Source organism: Microtus pennsylvanicus, chromosome 12 (assembly GCF_037038515.1).
Source record: "Microtus pennsylvanicus isolate mMicPen1 chromosome 12, mMicPen1.hap1, whole genome shotgun sequence".
Classification (NCBI taxonomy): Eukaryota; Metazoa; Chordata; class Mammalia; order Rodentia; family Cricetidae; genus Microtus; species Microtus pennsylvanicus.
In genome coordinates, this window is record NC_134590.1 from 66540356 (window position 1) to 66558277 (window position 17922).

At 44.6% G+C, this 17922-nt stretch overlaps 1 protein-coding gene across 3 annotated transcripts in view; it reads right to left on the bottom strand.

The window, feature by feature from the left end:
* Positions 1-17922, bottom strand: part of LOC142833096 (kremen protein 1) — a 247605-nt gene that overhangs the window by 16427 nt on the left and 213256 nt on the right. For all 3 annotated transcript variants that reach the window (XM_075944245.1, XM_075944244.1, XM_075944247.1), the window contains 2 exons: positions 7284-7408; positions 2459-2612 (listed from right to left, as the gene is read on the bottom strand). In XM_075944245.1, the coding sequence (XP_075800360.1) occupies positions 2459-2612; positions 7284-7408 (279 nt within the window). The remainder of the gene's footprint in view (positions 1-2458; positions 2613-7283; positions 7409-17922) is intronic.

A 17922-nucleotide genomic window follows, 5' to 3' on the forward strand; every position in this document is an offset into this window, starting at 1 on the left:
TAATGACAAGCAGGTGTCATCATGCCCAGCTGAGCCATTGCCCCAGCCCTGCACAGGAGACTGAAGAAAGTCCCTGACAGATTATGCAGGAAGCTATGAGAGTAAAGCATAAATGTCACTAGGGACCTTGGGACATGCCAGGAGCACAGAACGCCTGCTGAGAAAAGCAAAGAAAGAATGTACGTGTGTTTCGTGTGGCAGGGCCATGTGGGCAGGGTACCCAAGCCTGTTGGAGTCAACGCCATGACACATATCCGGACGGCAGAAACGGAGCACTAGCATTTAATATGCCTGGCTTTGAACCTTCTGTGGTCCACTCTTACTGCTTCCCTGCTCCTGCTGTTTGGAAATGAGGATGCTGACTCCTGCCACAGTATATTGGGAATGTGTGACTCCTTTTGGTGTCATAAGGATCAGGGTTCAAAGTTTGCCTATGTTTTGGAAGAGACTTTAGACATTTGAACAGAGTTGAGGTTGTTAAGACTTACAGTTGGGGGCTAGAGAGATGGCTCAGTGGTTAAGAGCACTGGCTGTTCTTCTAGTGGACTTGAATTTAATTTCTAGCACCTATATGGCTTCTCATGACTATCTGGCCTCTGAGGACATCAGGCATGCATGTGGTGCACAGACAAACATACAGCAGAAGCACCCATAAGCAAAATAAAGAAATAATAAAGTCTCGGTTTCAAACAGAGACTGTGAAGACTTCTAAGTTGGACTGAGTGCATTTTGTACTAAGATGGCTATGAACTTGCGGATTCTGAGGTGACTGTTCCCACTTGAGTCTGAAATGTCTTTGCTTATTCCTCTGGTTGGGAAGTTATGGAATGAACTGTTTCCTCCACGCACCAAAGCCACTCCATCACTCCTCCTGCTGTTAACGCTGAAGCCACGGGCCAGAAGAAATCCTTTCCTGCCATAGTTGCTTCTGTGTGTCAGTCACAGTTTCTGGAGCCTTGGGAGAGAGCATGGCCTGCTGACATCTTGACTGGGGGCTTCTATCTTTGAGAGAGAGTGAGTTCTATTGACTTAAGCCCCACAATTTGTGATCTTCATTGTAGCAGCTCTAGGAAACAAGTCTCGTGAAGGTTTTGTTCCAAGTGGAACTCTCTGCCTAGTCGAGATGTCACAAGTGCATGCCTGGTCCCTAGGCCATCAAAGACCTGCAGATGGACTGAAGAATCCTCAGTCAGTCTCTCTTCTGTGCCTTTTCTTTCTAGAGTGTTAACATTGGGTGCCTAGCTCTCATGAGGTCTCACTAGTGTGTGTGGATTAGGACAGGGATAAGAGGACAGTACTGGAAGGGTCTCTAGACTGTTAACATCGGGTGCCTAGCTCTCATGAGGTCTCACTGAGTGTGTGTGGATTAGGACAGGGATAAGAGGACAGTGCTGGAAGGGTCTCTAGACTGTTAACATCGGGTGCCTAGCTCTCATGAGGTCTCACCAAGTGTGTGTGTGGATTAGGACAGGGATAAGAGGACAGTGCTGGAAGGGCCAAGGCTCAGGATCCACCCTTCACTTGGCACAGCTTTGCCTCTTGCTGGTGCCTCACAAATGAGGTGGGACAGAGAAGTGGAGGCTCAGGCAAACACACGGACAGGGCTGGAAAAATGACTTGAAGTATTTGCAAAGTTATCTTCTCAGATACACACTGGTGAGGCCCAAAGCCCCAGTGCTTACAAACACAGAGGGGATGTTTTTACAAGAGCACGCGAGAGCAGGTGCTCCATGAAAACGCAGGAATGCAGTCTATGGGCTAACCTGAGAGCCTCGTCTTTCTGCTTGTCAAAGTAGCCCCAAGATGGCCTGTGGGGAGCACAGAGGCTCTGCACGCACAGATTAGCACCAGGGGAATCAGGAATGATAAGCACACTCAAAGGGAGGGATGACTAACCAGAAGGCTAGGAGGGAATGCAGTTCATAGCTTGGTGACCTCCCCCAAACCTTTATCATGAGCTTATCAATCTATAGAACCGATCTTTATGGAAGATGTCACATGTATTTAAAAAGAGTTTCAATATAGTCACATCTTAAGCTTTACTGTGTATATGGGACTGAGTGAATTATCACCAGGAAATTTTTCACTGAATTGTGCAGCTTAAATATGCCTAAAATAAACTACTTGGGGTCAGATGAAGTTTGAACCAACATTAGCTACTGAGTCATGCTGAACTTGTCCCCAAGAATCGTTACTCTGATGGCCATGGTGGTCTATGACCAGCAAAAACACTTGCAAATAGCCAAGCTCCTTAGAGCACTAGTCACAACTACAGCCGGACATTGTTGTCTTTCTAGAGGAGGTCACAGTCAGCCTTTCTGTGCGTCAGTCCCAAGAGCAGGGTAATGGTTGGCATCACATGACAGGTGTTTCGTGAGTACTGATGGGGAATGAATAAATAATGGAAAGGTAGTGGGCAGGCTTGCTGCCCCGGTCATGCCTTTGGCACCATACTCACTGTCAAAGAGGGTAATCCTGCCGTCTCCACCACAGGGCTGCGTGTGGTCCCCAAAGCAGACACTATTGCACTCAGTGCTGGCTGCCTCCCCGTGCTTCCAGTAGTCAGGATTGTTCCCGCAGAAGCATGCGTAGCCCGACTCCATCCCAGCAAACTGCCACATGAGAAAAAGACTGTGAGGACTTCTAAGCTGGACCAAATGTCTTTTGCACTATGAGATGCGATGAACATGGGGGGTCTGGGGTAAATGTTATCACTCGCTGTTGGGAATGTTACAGGGTGGTAGTGAGCAATCAGCCTCAGTTTCCTAGTCCACCCTTTCCCGTGACCTCTCCTTAGTTTCACTGCCTATTCTAAGCTCCACACCACTGTGTTCGCTGTCTGTGAGGATTCCTTTCTAATGTTCTCATTCCCACTGCATGGAACTAAATCTTTAAGGAGGACAACATTCCTTAAACGTGAAATACTCATGAAACAGCTAAACATTTTACTGACTGTTTACTATGTGCCAAGATTTTATTAAAAAATGTTTTAATCTTTCAGCTGGACGGTGGTGGTGCACACGTTTAATCCTAGCACTCAGGAGGCAGAGACAGGCAGATATCTGTGAGTTCAAGGCCAGCCTGGTCTACAAAGTGAGTTCCAGGACAGCCAGGGCTATTACACAGGGAAACCCTGTCTCGAAAAACCAAAAACACAAAAAACAGAAACAAAAAAAATTAACCTTTACTTTTATATGTATGGGTGTTTTCCCTGTATGTCTGTCTGTGCACTGCCTGTGTGCAGTGCCTGGAGAGGCCAGAGAGAGGACACTAGATTCCTGAGACTGGAGTTACAGATAGTTCTGAACTGCAGTGTAGCTGCTGGGAATTAAACTCAGGTCCTTTGGAGCTTTAGTTATCTTTCCAGTCCTTAAGATTTATTTTTTTTATGTGTGTGTGAGTCTGTGTGTCCATCCATCTGTCTATCTGTGTATGGTGTGTCTGTGTGTTTCTATATACACAAGTGCAGGTGCCCACAGAGGCCAGGAGATGGTGTCAGATCTCCCAATGCTTGAGTTAGAGATGACTGTGAGGTGTTGAACAGATCGGGTACCAAACTCCAGTTCTCTGCAAGAGCAGCAGTATGTACTCGTAACCGCTAAGTTATTTCTCAGGCCCCTAAAACTCATTTAAGCCTCATTTACATTTTAATTTTCTTTTTAATATTAATACACTAATTGAGCACATAGTCCTGCAGGAGCCAATCCTCCAATATGGAACAAGCTCTGCCACACTGGGAGCCTTTTGGTCTTGCTTTATAGATCTTCCCATAGACCCTGCAACTATTAACCAAGTTTTTTTTTTAATATTTATTTATTTATTATGTATACAATATTTTGTCTGTGTGTATGCCTGCAGGCCAGAAGAGGGCACCAGACTCCATTACAGATGGTTGTGAGCCACCATGTGGTTGCCGGGAATTGAACTCAGGACCTTCGGAAGAGCAGGCAATGCTCTTAACCACTGAGCCATCTCGCCAGCCCCCTATTATCCAAGTTTTTCTGCTAGTTTCATTTTGTCATTCTGAGAACATAAAATAGCCTAAACAACAACAACAACCCAGCTCAGCATTCCTGTGAAGCTCATTACATTGGAGTCTTTACCAGTTCACTCCTATAGTTCACCCTACCCAGTTCTGTAACATGTGGAAACGGCACCACTCAGTCACCCAGTTCCAGGTTTCACTATGATGAATAGACTTCTGTGAGCATCTGTGTACAGATTCTTGTCCTGGGTAACAATTAGGGGTGAATTATTGGGTTTAACTTTTTTAAAGAAACTACCAACCTTTCCCAGGACACCTGAGCCAAGCTACATTACAATGCTGTGTGTGAGCTCTCACTGCTCTGGACCCTTGTCAGCACCTGCTACTGTAAGTATACTTGACTTCAGCCACTCTGGGGACTGTCTGTCTCATGGTGACTTTAATTTGTTGTAGTTTAATGACTAATGATGTATATGAGTTTATTTGTTCATTTGCCACTGGTGTGTCAGCTTTTGCCTATTCTAAAACCATGTTGCCTGGCATTTTACTATTGTGAGCTTTATTTTTTACACGTTTTAGATCAAGCTCGACCCTGCCTGTAGGGAGCAGCCTCCCTTGGGCTGAGGCCCCAATTTTAGCAGAAGGAGAAAGTGAACTGAGCACCAGCACCTCACCCTCTGCTTCCTGACTGCTGTGTTGTAACAGCTGCCCCACGTTCCAATGCCGCCTCCAGGCGCAGCTGAACAGACCTTCCTCCCTAAGTCTGTCACAGCGCTGGGGAGCAAGCACACACAGTCCAACACTATTTTGCGTGGGACTACCCCACTGCTTCAGTACCATTTGTTGAAGACTATTCTTTCCTGACCTAATGATCTTGGCAATTTTGCTGACAATCAATTGACATCGACTTATAGGCTCACTTTGAACTGTGAAGTCTACTGTGTGCACTGTTTTCATGGCCTTCTCACAGTAACTTTTTTCCGCAGTTTAAAGTCAATCTTTGTCTAAGCTATGATGCAAAACTAAAGGTTTCCTTTTCTTCACAAAGAGCTACAGTGTTTCTTCAGAAGTACTTGATGACAATCCTTCACTGTTGAACTGCCTTGAGACGTTCATAAAAATCAATTGTTTGTATCTGTGTAGGCCTGCTTCTAGATGGTTACGTTGATCTGCAGCAGATTTCAGAAAAGCGTTTCTATAAAGGCCAGAAGTAAATATTCCTTCTTCTGTGGGCAACACAGTCTCTTTCTCTACAGGCTTCATGGCCACACAATGAAAACAGCTAGAGACAATTTGTATAAATGAAATGAACAGGCATGGCTCTGTTCAATAAAACTTTATTAACCCAAACAAAAAATAACAGCTGGTGGTGGGATTTGTCTGTGGTCAGTTTCTGACTGGCTCATGATGGCTCTTGGTGACTTTATGGAAATCTACAGTTCAGGTGACCAAATCTCATAAAACTGCCCTTAACCAAAACCGCTCTCATGATCTTAAACACTCTTTGCATGTCAGGGTCGGCCATTTTTGTTTTGCATTTTTGAGGCATTAACCCTGCCTTGGCCTTGCTTGTCCTGGACAAGCTTTACTACTGAATGTTGTCTCCAGAGTAGCTTGCCGTTTTATTAAAGCTCTATTTTTTTTAATTGGATTCCGTTTAATTTATAGAGTAACCTGGGAGCAATTTCCACTTTAATAATATTCGAGTTGTCTCAGCTGTAAACGGGAAAGTCTATATCATCCTGTAGTTTTCTACAGTCTTAGATAGCTTCTGAATGAGTTCTTAAATCTCATTTATTAACCTCGCCTTATTTTTGCTCCCAGTGTTGACGGGACCCAGGGCTTTACACACGCCAGCAAGTGCCCTGCAACTAGGCGACACTCTGGCCTGACTTATTCTCAGGTTTCTATGCTCGTGTAAACTAGGCGACACTCTGGCCTGACTTATTCTCAGGTTTCTATGCTCGTGTAAACTGCTAATATTCTTTTCTATTCTTTTTTTTTTGAACAAGAAGATTACTGAAATATACTGCAGAAGAGCATCAGGTGAGCAGACGTTGATGGTCACTTCCTATCAGTCATTACTATGATGACTGTAATATGGCAATAATTACATCATTTCTTCTATACTTACTAGTTTGCATTTGTATATCTCTCATGTGGAGAGGTGTGCTCTCTTTTGAGTCAATAAGATGCATGTATTAATACCATCATCTGAAGCTTAAAGCATGTTTAAGGTTTGGGTTTAGGTCGTGGGACCCCATCAAGGTATCTTTGTCCTTTTGGTAAACCTGCATTAATGTTTCTGTTCTACACGAGGTGTTTTCTCAGAACCAGCACAACACGGGCAATTTCCCCATAGAGCTGCTTTCTGGTGGAGAGCCGAGTGCTTGCTGTGCTCCTCGTTGATAAAGTGTGTGCATACACAGTCATTGCACACTTATATCATTATCTAATGAAGTGTAAGTGTGTGTGCATACACAGTCATTGCACACTTATATCATTATCTAATGAAGTGTGTGTGTGCATACACAGTCATTGCACACTTATATCATTATCTAATGAAGTGTGTGTGTGCATACACAGTCATTGCACACTTACATAATTATCTAATGAAGTGTGTGTGTACACAGTCATTGTACACTTACATCACTGTCTACCATGAACTTATATTCTCCAATCCCAGAGGGAACACTACCTCTGGCTTCATTTCCGTTTTCCCCAGCTTCCCATTTATACAGCCTTCTCCAGTAGTTGGAATGCACTAGCTTGATACATTCCTATGCTCAAGTTCTGCACAGCAACCTACCATACAGTCATGGTTCAACTGTCTTGCTTAGTCATCTGCCACATAAGTTTAAAACCCAGGCAGGGTTTAATTAATTAATGGCTTTTAGACTACACTGGTTAAAGAAAGAGGGAAAGAAGAGAGGGAAGGATCTTTCTCTGCCTAATTTAACAGAAAAACAATAGTACTTGAACTTTAGTGATTAGGAAATAAATTTACAGACAAGGAAGATGAAGAAAAGAGTACATCTGGAGAGGAGGTAGACCGGCAATTTGACAAAGAAGGGACCCATTGCCTTGACTTGATTCTCTGTGGAGTCATTAACAACCCTGCTCATAACAGATCAGAACTCAGTCAGAGGCCAAACAGGGGCTACTACCCACTCCCCATCTTTAAACTGAGTGCTGCCTTGTGCTCCTGACTCCTGAGCTCACTCTTCCCATGTGACTGACAGGTGGGCTGTTGTAATATCTTTATCTTTTCTGTAGTTATGCACGGCAGAGCTGGTACCTTGAACCTCTGACTCCGACAAAAGCTGATGCAGGTCTGTATGGTGAGCTTGTTGGACGTTTTACTGGTGCCAGTGAGAGGAGGTGGGTTTCCATGATCCTTGTAGCAGCCAAGGTTTCCAGGCACTGGAGACAAACAAAACAAAAGAATTTCACAACATCTGGCTGGATAAGGCTAAGAGGGAAATGCTGGGGGTGCCAGGTGTGCTGTCCCAGTGTTTACAGCCCTGAGGGACAACACAGGCAAAAGTCAACAAGCTCTAAAACGGACCCTCTGGTGCTGTTCTCTGCCAAATGCCACCCATCTGAGTGTGGCATGAGGTCCCCATTTAGCAACCTGAAGACGTTTATTTTACTTTGCCAATGTTGGCAGAATTTGGTACTGAGGAGAACTAGGGAGGATCTCTTAAGATAGAGAGGGTGGTTTTGCTTTTGGCTCATGGCAGCCATCTCCCAGTAATTCATCAAAATGACAGACATAGAAGGAGCCTGCTGTATGTTCTCTGGGCTTTGTAGGAAACATGGAGGTATTCCTTTGGTCACATACACGCAAATCTACAAGAAGGGTGATATTGTAGATGAGTGGATAGTGTTCAAAAAAGAATGACCATATGTGTTTCTATGGCAAAACTGGCAGTGTCTGCATCACTCAGCAGGCCATGGGCTTCACTGTAGACAAGCAGGTGAGGGCCAAGGTTCTTGCCAAGAGAAGTAGTGTGCACATTGGACATGTTAAGAACCAAGACCTGAGCTAGGTTCCTGAAACTGGAGAAGGAAAACAAGAAAAAAGGAAGCCTGAAGAAGGGCATCTGTGCTCAATTGAAGTATCAGCCTGCTCCACCCAGAGGAGCACGCTTTGGGGGAACTAAGGGGAAGGAGCCTGGGCTCCTGTCCCTATGAATTCACGGCTTAATGTACAAAAGTAGTAAAAGACCTAGACTCTGTAAAAACAAAACAAAACAAAACAGAGAAGTGGTCTGGCAAGATGTCTCATGGGTAAAGGCACTTTCTTGATGACCTCAGTTTGATTTCTGGAATCCACATGGCAGAGAGAAACAACTCCCAAAAGTTGTTTTTTGGCTTTCACATGTGTGCTGTGGCATGTGCCTCCTCCTCCGGCTCCCTCCCCAGCAAAAGAACAGTGAAGCAATCAGATCTAAACTGTTCCAAGGTTACTGGAGGAGCACAGGTGGTAAGCACGGGCGTTTGAGGGCAATCTGGGCTACACAATACATTTAGACTTTGTTTCAAAAGTAAACAGGCAAAAAACCAAAGGGGCTAAAGAGGTGGTTCCAAGGTTAAGAGCACTGGCTCCTCACCCAGAGGACCTAGGTTGGATTCCCAGCATCCAAAATGGCGGTTCAAAGCAATCTGTAACTCCAGTTCCAGGAGATCCAGACACCCTCTTCTGTCACATACATACATGCAGGCACACACAGAGACACAACCAAACAACCCCAAACTCCCCAAAGGACCCTAAGTTAGCGTAGTACAGAGAGATGTATATCCATGTTTATTGTGGAATCAACCTAGATGTCCATCAACAAATGAATGAATTAAAAAAATGTGACACACAGACAATGGTGTTTTAGAAAAAAATTATAGCTGGGCATGGTGGTACACACCTTTAATTCCAGCATTCAGAAGGCAGAGGCAGATGGATCTCTGTGAATTCAAGGCCATCCCGGTCTACATAGTGAGTTCTAGGATAGCCAGGGCTACATAGAGAAACCCCCACTCAAAAAAATAAGCAAACAAAATTATTCAGCTGCACATATGAACTCACACTGGCTGTGACAGTATGCATAAGCCCCGAGCAAACTCAAGCCAGGACCACACCCCACCATGGAGAGAGGAGGCAGCAGGAGGTCCCACTCCTAGCTGAGCAGTCATTGGTCAAGCCAGGACCACACCCCACCACGGAGAGGGGAGGCAGCAGGAGGTCCCACTCCTAGCTGAGCAGTCAATGGCAAGTGACAGCTGCTGGGGGAAGGACGGTCAGTTTTCTTTAACAGTGTTGCCCCTGGTAGTTTGAACACACTCCAGTGGAAAAGACCACATATCCATGAATATATATATGGGCAGTATAAATTGGATTTGATGGGAAGAAAAACAAAGAGAACACAAAATTGGGTGGGGAGGAAAGGGAGTGGATATGGGAGGAGTTGGGTAAGGGGTAAATATGCCTTAAAAACGCACAAAATTCTTAAGAACCAATAATAATAAACAAAAAGATAGCGTGTGGTGTGTTTAGGCCAGAGGACATCTCGGTGCTGTTCTTCGGGTGCCTCTCACCAGTCTGGAACTCACCACGCGGGCTAGGCTGGCTGGCCGGTGAGCGCCAGGGGTCCACCTGTGGCCTTGCAGCACTAGGAGAAATATACACAGGCTGCTATGCATAGCTTTCTGAAAGATATTTACTTTTATTTTTAAGTGTATGTGTGAGTTTATGTGCACCACATACACCTGCAGAAGTCATGGGGGGCGGGGGTTAGAATGGAAGTTACAGGTGATTGTGAACCAGATACGGGTGCTGGGAGTCAAATCTGCAAGAGCAGGAATCCTAACTGCCATCTCTCCAGCCCCAGTGCCTGGCTTTTTTTTTAAACTTGAACTCTGGGAGATCAAACTCAGGTTCTATGACTAGGCAATCTCCACAGCCTTTTGTATACATATGAATGATGTAGAAGGGGGACTCTGCGGGGAGAGCAGACTAAAAGGAGGTAGACACAGAAGAGAAAGGAGAGCATAATAAGGAATAAAAATGACCACAGTACATGATATGCTTGAGTAAAGTATATGAAAGTATTTGCATTGCAATGTCTTTATGAATCCTATTAATCTGTACAAAAAATAAAACAAAACAAAATGTTTCAAAACAAACCCTCAGAACCCCCTATCTTCACACTGTACTTAAACCTTTGTTCTTTGAAACAGTGAGTGGTTTCCCCAGGTCTTCTGAACAGCGAGCTTCCCTTTGCTGCAGGAACAAAGGACCACAAACCTGCCATCTCCCGCAGCATTCATTACCTTTCATCTTCTGAGGGCTGGAAGAGCCAAGCAGGTTTTAATGACCAAGATGAGGGTGTCAGCACAGCTGAGCCATATCTGAAGGATTCGAAGAAGCAGCCCACCCTGTTCAGCTATGGCTACAAGGCTACCAGTTCCCTCCCTGGCTTCCACCGTCCCGTCAGAGCTCTGACTCATAGCTTCCTGTAATGCACTGGACCCACACGGATAATCCAGGATAATCTCTCCTTCCCAAGTCTTTAGCCACACTTGCGCAGTCTAATGCCATTTAAGGTCACATTCTCATAGACTTGGGATTATAAAATCTATCTTTGGGGGTCATTATTCAGCCTACCACAGGGAGCATATTAGTGTTTTACAGCCACATGCTAGATTGTTTGGCCTAGTGAGGCAAGAGGAACATAAATACGGGTACCAACCATGGTAGCTGGCGTTCACATAGCCTCAGGGATCTTCTATGGACTAAATACTTGTACACCACTGTGATGTAATAAGAAATACACTTGGTTTCTACCCACTTCCTGCCACTTCTCTAACCCTCAAGACTCTGGGTGACTCCTTTCTAATGAGGTACCTCGTGGTGAGCTCCTGGTTAGCCTCATGGCGGGGGTGAACACCAGGAAGACCAAGCCACAATTAGTAACTTGGAATGCTCAGTCCCCCTCCCCCGCCCTCCAGGGAAGAGAAAAGGGCAGAGATGGCGTCAAGGATGTGCCCACCTGAGGACGACTCTGTAAGAACCACTAGAGATGGAGTCCACGGAGCTTCTGGGGTGATTAACATATCCATGCTGAGAAACACCGCACTCCACAGGGACAGACACTGTGGGGCTCAAAACCTTTTCGACCTTAACCCTACAAACATCTTCAACATCTTCAACCTGTCACATCCTTGCCGACACACCAGAGAATGTGTTCCTTGAGTTCTAAGAGCTACTACAGCAGACTACCAAACCTGAGGAGGAAGTCTTGGAAACCTTTACCTTGCAGACAAGCCTAGAGACCTACATTTGTGACTGGCATCTGCAGCAGGGTGTGGTCCCGCAGTGCCAAGCCTTTAACCCACGGCACTGACTCTGGGTGTTCAGAGGCAGGACCATCTTGTTGGTATCTAGAGAGCTGAAGGATTGGCTGCTGGGAAAAACTCACCCGTCTGGTGTCAGAGTAAAGCCTGGATATATGGGAAAAAGATTGGTTTCTTTCCTTTTATCCCCAATTTGTATGCTGAAGTCTGAATAAACAGTGTGAATGGACTTGGAGTGAGGCCTCCAGGAGGTAATTAGATGAAGTCAGGAAGAGTGAGCTCCCACAATGGGACAAGAAGAGGAGACAAGAGCCCATTCTTTCCCTGTCATGTGAGCACTCATCAGAACACAGCCATCAACAAGCCAGGGAGGGCCCACACTGCACACTGCACACACCAGCACACTGACTCGACTCCCAGACTACTATATCTATGAAGCTGCTTGGGCCTGAGCAATTTTGTTTAAAAAAAATTATACTACTTCAGGGAATTTTAGCACTTTATTCCCAGCACTCAGGAGGCAGAAGCAGGTATATTTCTGTGAGTTCAAGGCCACCCTGGTCTACATCATGAATTCCAGCCATAGTGAGACCCTGTCTCTCCCAACCTCCATGTGCACCAAATAAAAATGTATCTCTTGCCTAAAGCAGATCCCTGTCCCTAAAGTTCATGCCAAGTGTAAGCTACCCTAGTTTACGCCTTTTGTTGAGACAAGGTCTCAATATGTAGCCCTGGCAGGCATCAAGTTTTTGAGGATTACAAGTATACAAATAGGCCATGGCAAAGGCCATGGCAAAGCACTGAGGGTGGGCTGGGCTCCAGCCAAGCACACATAAAACTGCATCGTATTAAGAGCGTGTGAGCCGGACAGTGGCTCTTTCCCCTTCCTGCTTTCCAATGAGACATTCCGGCCCTGGCAACAGCTTGGCTGCAGCTTTCTTTGTAAGAGACTTCAATGCACAAGACTAAGTCAGACTAGATTTCTAACTCAAAGAATGTGTGACAATATGCCACAATAAGCTACTAAACTTGGGAGTAATCTGTTCCAAAGTAATAGATCATTAATATATGAGACATACCAAATAAGTTCCTTGCAATTAATTCATAATGAGCCAGTGGCACATCGGTTTCTTAGGAACTTAGTTTTCAATCCATGCCATTAACTCAGGATTATTAGTTGAAGTCCCTTTCCAAACACCCTACAGTTTCTTCTAGATCCAATTCTAAAACGCTAACCCAGGAGACTGGTGAGTCTGGGATAGTATTTTCCTTTAAGACTGCAAATAGCACAGCCCAGTTTATTGAGTTATGTCTGCACATCAGTCTTTTTGAGCATATAAAACATATGCATGTATGTGATGTATACACATAGGAAACTTTCCTCCCAGACCACCTGACCAGTTTATTTTATATTTGCAGAAAGTATCTCGGTTACTCCAATCCTCACACTTCCCCTTAAGTCATGCAGTTGCCCTCCAGTTCCCTCGCACCACACATGGTTCAAATGTAACAAATGTGGCTCCCCATACAAACTTTAAAATGACTCTTTCAGAAACAAATCAAATCTCTACAGTAGCAAGTATAAACAGGAGCACTCCAATCTCTAGTGGAGGCCAAGCCTGAGAATGTCTGAGGTTTAGGGCTTAAACAACCGCAGAACCAAGCAGCTGTAGCCGGGGCGTAGGATTCAAGCTGAGCTTGCTAAAGAGGACTTCCATATGGAGACCTGAACACACACTTAGTGATTCTTACTAAGAACTACTTGGTCATGATCTTGATCATTTACTCTGATTTTTGTCTCGTTTATTCCACTACGCTCAAGTAAGGAAGTTATTATGTATAAGTCTACATCCAGCCCAAGGCGCATGGTCATAAATGCAAGGCTATAGGTTACACAAATACACATGGATTTTATAAGCTTTATTCACAAAAGTTTGGTGAGCAAATCCAGGCAGCTTGTGTCTCAACGTGGCAGTGGGGCCCTGATATGTACTCTAAAGGGATTGTTAGGAATCGGGCTGCCCTCTGCTGCCGCCCTAATCTACAGGAACCTGGGTAGTTTAAGGTAATGTCCTTGTCCCACCCCCAAGCCCTACTTCTATGACACTCTGAGTTACCGCTCCCCAGTTCTGTCTCTTTCTTAGACCACAGCCTCTTAAACTTCTCTTCTCACAACCCTCTCACCCCTCCTCCTCGTGACAAAACTTTGATATGACCCAGGGTATAAAGGCTCATAAAATAGGGAACCAGGGAGGTGACTTAGTCAGTGAAGTGTTTGCCTTCTAACTACAAGGACCTGAGTTTGATCCCCAGAATGAACACAAAATATCCATGCCCACCCAAGGCTGGGGAGGTAGGGGCAGGATCCCTGAGCCTCCCTGGATGACCAGTTTAGCCTAATTATATATCACGTTGCAGGCCACTGAGAGACACTGTCTCAAAAAAACAAACTTGATTGTCCCTGAGAATGACACCTGAGGTTGTCCTCTGGCTTCATATGCTTGCATACACACCTGCTGGGATCACAGTTACACACATGTAAAATAGGTAAAGGCCAAAGGTTTGCTAGTAGTAAATTATTAAAAGTTTACTTTAAAACTATTCTTTGGTGTACATATACTTTTACTATCTATTAAAGACCATAATAAACTTGTATATAAATGAAATGCATATACTCACCTATTTTTTCCATAATTAAATCTTGACTGAATACCTCATGCTGCAGGACATGAGCATCTTCGGTTTTTCATAATTGTTTACATTTTGGTTTTATAAACAATGCCGAGAACACTGCTCCACATAATCATACAAAATGGCAAAAAGTGGGGTGAGGGCTATTTAAAAAATTGCTGAGCCAGGTGGTGGTGCACACCTTTAATCCCAGCACTCAGGAGGCAGAGGCAGGTGGATCTCTGTGAGTTCCAGGACAGCCTGGTCTACAGAGCGAGTTCCAGGACAGCCATGATTGTTACACAGAGAAACCCTGTTTTGTAAAAACAAAACTAACCCCTTAAAGAAAAAAAATTGCTGGAAATTCTATTCTATAATTTCAAACCAAAATTCATTCAAAGAAGGGGAAGGAGAAGAAAAATCATTGAACTTCATGTGTGTGTGTGTTTGTATGTGGAAGCCAGAAGGCAGTCTCTTTGACATTTCTTGAAGCAGGCCTTGTCAATGAGGATAGTCTGGCTGGCCATTGAGCACCAGGGATCTGCATTTGCTTCTCTAATGTGTGATCACAAATGCATGCTACCACACTTGCTGTTTTACATGGGTTCTGGAGATCAAACTCAGGTTTCCATGTTTGCATGACAAATACTTATGGACCGAGCTATCTCTCTAGCATCATACTTGATTCCTTTTAAAAATGAAACATCAGCAACTCAAGCAGCAATATTTAAACTAAACTTCTAACATAATTCAAAGGTGTATTAATTTGATAATGCAGAGGAATGATGGTATGGAAGTATTAAAAGATTTTATTTTCCATAATTAAACTGTTATGTTTCCTTAACAGTGGTTTTCAACCTGTGGGTTGTGACCCCTTTGGGAGCCAACTACCCTTTCACAGGAGTTGCCTAAGACCACTGGAAAACACGGGTATTAACACTGCAATTCATAACAGTAGCAAAATGACAGCTCTGAAGTAGCAATGGGAGAATTTTATGGCTGGGGTCCCCACACATGAGGAGCTCTGCTGAAGGTGGCAGCACGGGGAAGGCTGAGCAGTAACAGCACTGCAGTTCACAACACAGTCATCTCCAGCGGAGGTTCGCAGGCAGCATCAGTTGTGTCATGATGTATGTGCAGAGTTGAGTGTACATGGTGTGTTCAGAAGTAGGCATCAGAGAAGCCACATGGTGCCACACAGGCAGGAGCTGCCAGACCCATTACAGGTTTCATTCTGGTTAGTTATAGCCACTGCACACTCGGACACCTTTACTGTGCCAAATCTCTCACAACCCTTCATGCAGTTATAGGATCCCGTGTGAGCTGTGACACAGCCTTGTAGGGATAAGTCCCGCCCCTTAGGGGGCGTGTTCGCCTCGGGCTAATGTCTGCCTATAAATTTGGCGAGCGTGCTCCGAGCGGTCTCTTCTACTTTCCTGGTCTCCGCGGGAACGGTGGTTCTGTAAGTCTATTTCTACATTAAAACTATATATATCTTTACAAACTGTCTGCATTCGTTTACGCCGCTACATTTTGGCGTCCAACGTCGGGCTATTTTGCCCTCGACTCAAGCGGGTAGCCCGCTAGCTAACACAGCACCCTCCTGGGTGCTGTTTTTCAGTTCGTGACTCCGGCCCTAGTGCCGAGTCCGAGACATACTCGGCCACACAGGCCCATTCTGCCTGCCTTGGCTAAGTTTTACAGCGGAACCCCACTGCCTGAATTAGCGGAAGTTTAAGTACCTGCGGTTTTACAACAAAAGCTGCCACAGCGGCAGATTTGGTCTGACACAAAGTGACTTGGCAGGGCAGTGGTGGCGCACGCTTTTGATACCAGCACTTGAGAGGCAAGGGCAGGCGGATCTCTGTGAGTTTGAGGCCGGCCAGGCAGTGGTAGCATACGCCTTTAATCCCAGCACTTGGGAAGCAGAGGCAGACGGATCTCTGTGAGTTTGAGGCCTGCCAGGCAGTGGTAGCACACGCCTTTAATCCCAGCACTTGGGAAGCAGAGGCAGACGGATCTCTGTGAGTTTGAGGCCTGCCAGGCCGTGGTAGTGCACGCCTTTAATCCCAGCACTTGGGAGGCAGAGACAGGCGGATCTCTGTGAGTTCGAGGCCAGCCTGGTCTACAAGAGCTAGTTCTAGGACAGGCTCCAAAAACACAGAGACCAACAACTGGCAGGAACCGAATATTGCAGGTAAAAGATTTTTTCTTTTATAAATAAAATGTCTGAACACATTACTGTTCAAGAATTTAACAGTTTTTTTAATTGTACCATGTGGGAGATTTTACAAGAGGTGTCTGTCACGCCACCTCTATGGATCCTTCTGGGATTCGTAGTTTTCATTGGCACCAAATGGTTTGATAATAGAAATATGATAAAGTCTTTACGAGACGAATCCAGGATTCTTAAGGCAGAGATAGAACGCTTAAAAACAATTGAGAATGATAACAATCTTCTCAAGAATCAGTTTGAAGTTCTCCAGACTGATAACAATCTTCTCAAGAATCAGTTTGGAGTTCTCCAGACTGATAACAATCTTCTCAAGAATCAGTTTGAAGTTCTCCAGACTGATAACAATCTTCTCAAGAATCAGTTTGGAGTTCTCCAGACTGATAACAATCTTCTCGAGAATCGGTTTGAAGTTCTCCAGGCTGATAACAATTTTCTCAAGAATCAGTTTGAGGCTCTCCAGGCTGATGTTAAGGAGAAATTCATTACTATGGAAGAGGGAACAGCTGATCTGGATCGTAAGGTTCAGTCCCTCTCTGTAGGAACTGAAACATTAGTGGCTGATATTAAGGAGAAATTCATTACTATGGAAGAGGGAACAGCTGATTTGGACAATAAGATTCAGTCCCTTTCTGTAGGAAATGAAACATTAACTGAGAGAATCAAAACTGCTGAATGTGACAATTGGATTTTGTCTAAAGCTTATGACAAATTGATGGAAAGAGTGTCAATACAAGAAGGCACAGTTTATGCCATAAAAATTATGTCCAAAGATAAGATGTTATCTCTAACGGACAAACTTCATACTTTAGAATCCTCAATGAAGGCTTTGGAACATAATTCTGGACAGGAGATTCAGACATTGCAGAAGGCAATAGTGAATAGAATTGAAAAGATTGAGGAATTTCTAAATTCTGATGAAGAAGAGCAAAGGGTAGAAGGGCAAATTTTAACTACATCTGTGGGTAAATCTCTCCGGGACAATTTCCACAAAGCTCTACCGACAGCTCTACCTGCCTTTCCAGTAATAACAACAGAGAAGGTGGTTGGTTCCAGAAACCCTAGGGTCATCAAGGAGGATACATGGGAGCCTGTCCGTATGAATGACCTCAAGGAAATTAAACAGGCTATCATGACTTTTGGGATGCAAGCCTCTTTTGTTAAAGAGATGCTAAGATCTTGGGCCACGACAAACAAAGCAACCCCCTTGGACTGGCTCCAGCTGAGCTCTGCAGTACTTGAGAGTGGACCACAATTGAAATGGCAATGCTTATTCAGGCAAGAGGCTAAACTCTTAGAACAGCAGGAAAAAGCAAAGGGAATTGACATTTCCCTAGATAAAATTATAGGTGAAGGGCTCTTTTCCGACCCTCAGGAACAAGCTAATTTGGATGAAAACACACTCTCCATGTGTACTACAGCAGCCTTAAGGGCTTGGGACAGGGTACAAGACCCAGGACAGAGAATAGAATCATTTGTCAGAGTTAAACAGGGTCAGAGAGAACCCTTTAGTGACTTTTTACAAAGATTAACTAAGGCTGTACAAATAGGGATATCTGACCCAGAAGCAAGACGTATAATGATTGAGTCTTTGGCTTATGAAAATGCAAATGTGGAATGCAAAAGGATTTTGGGGCCTTTAAAGCTCAGATCAGCGCCTTTGGAAGAATGGGTCTTGCATACA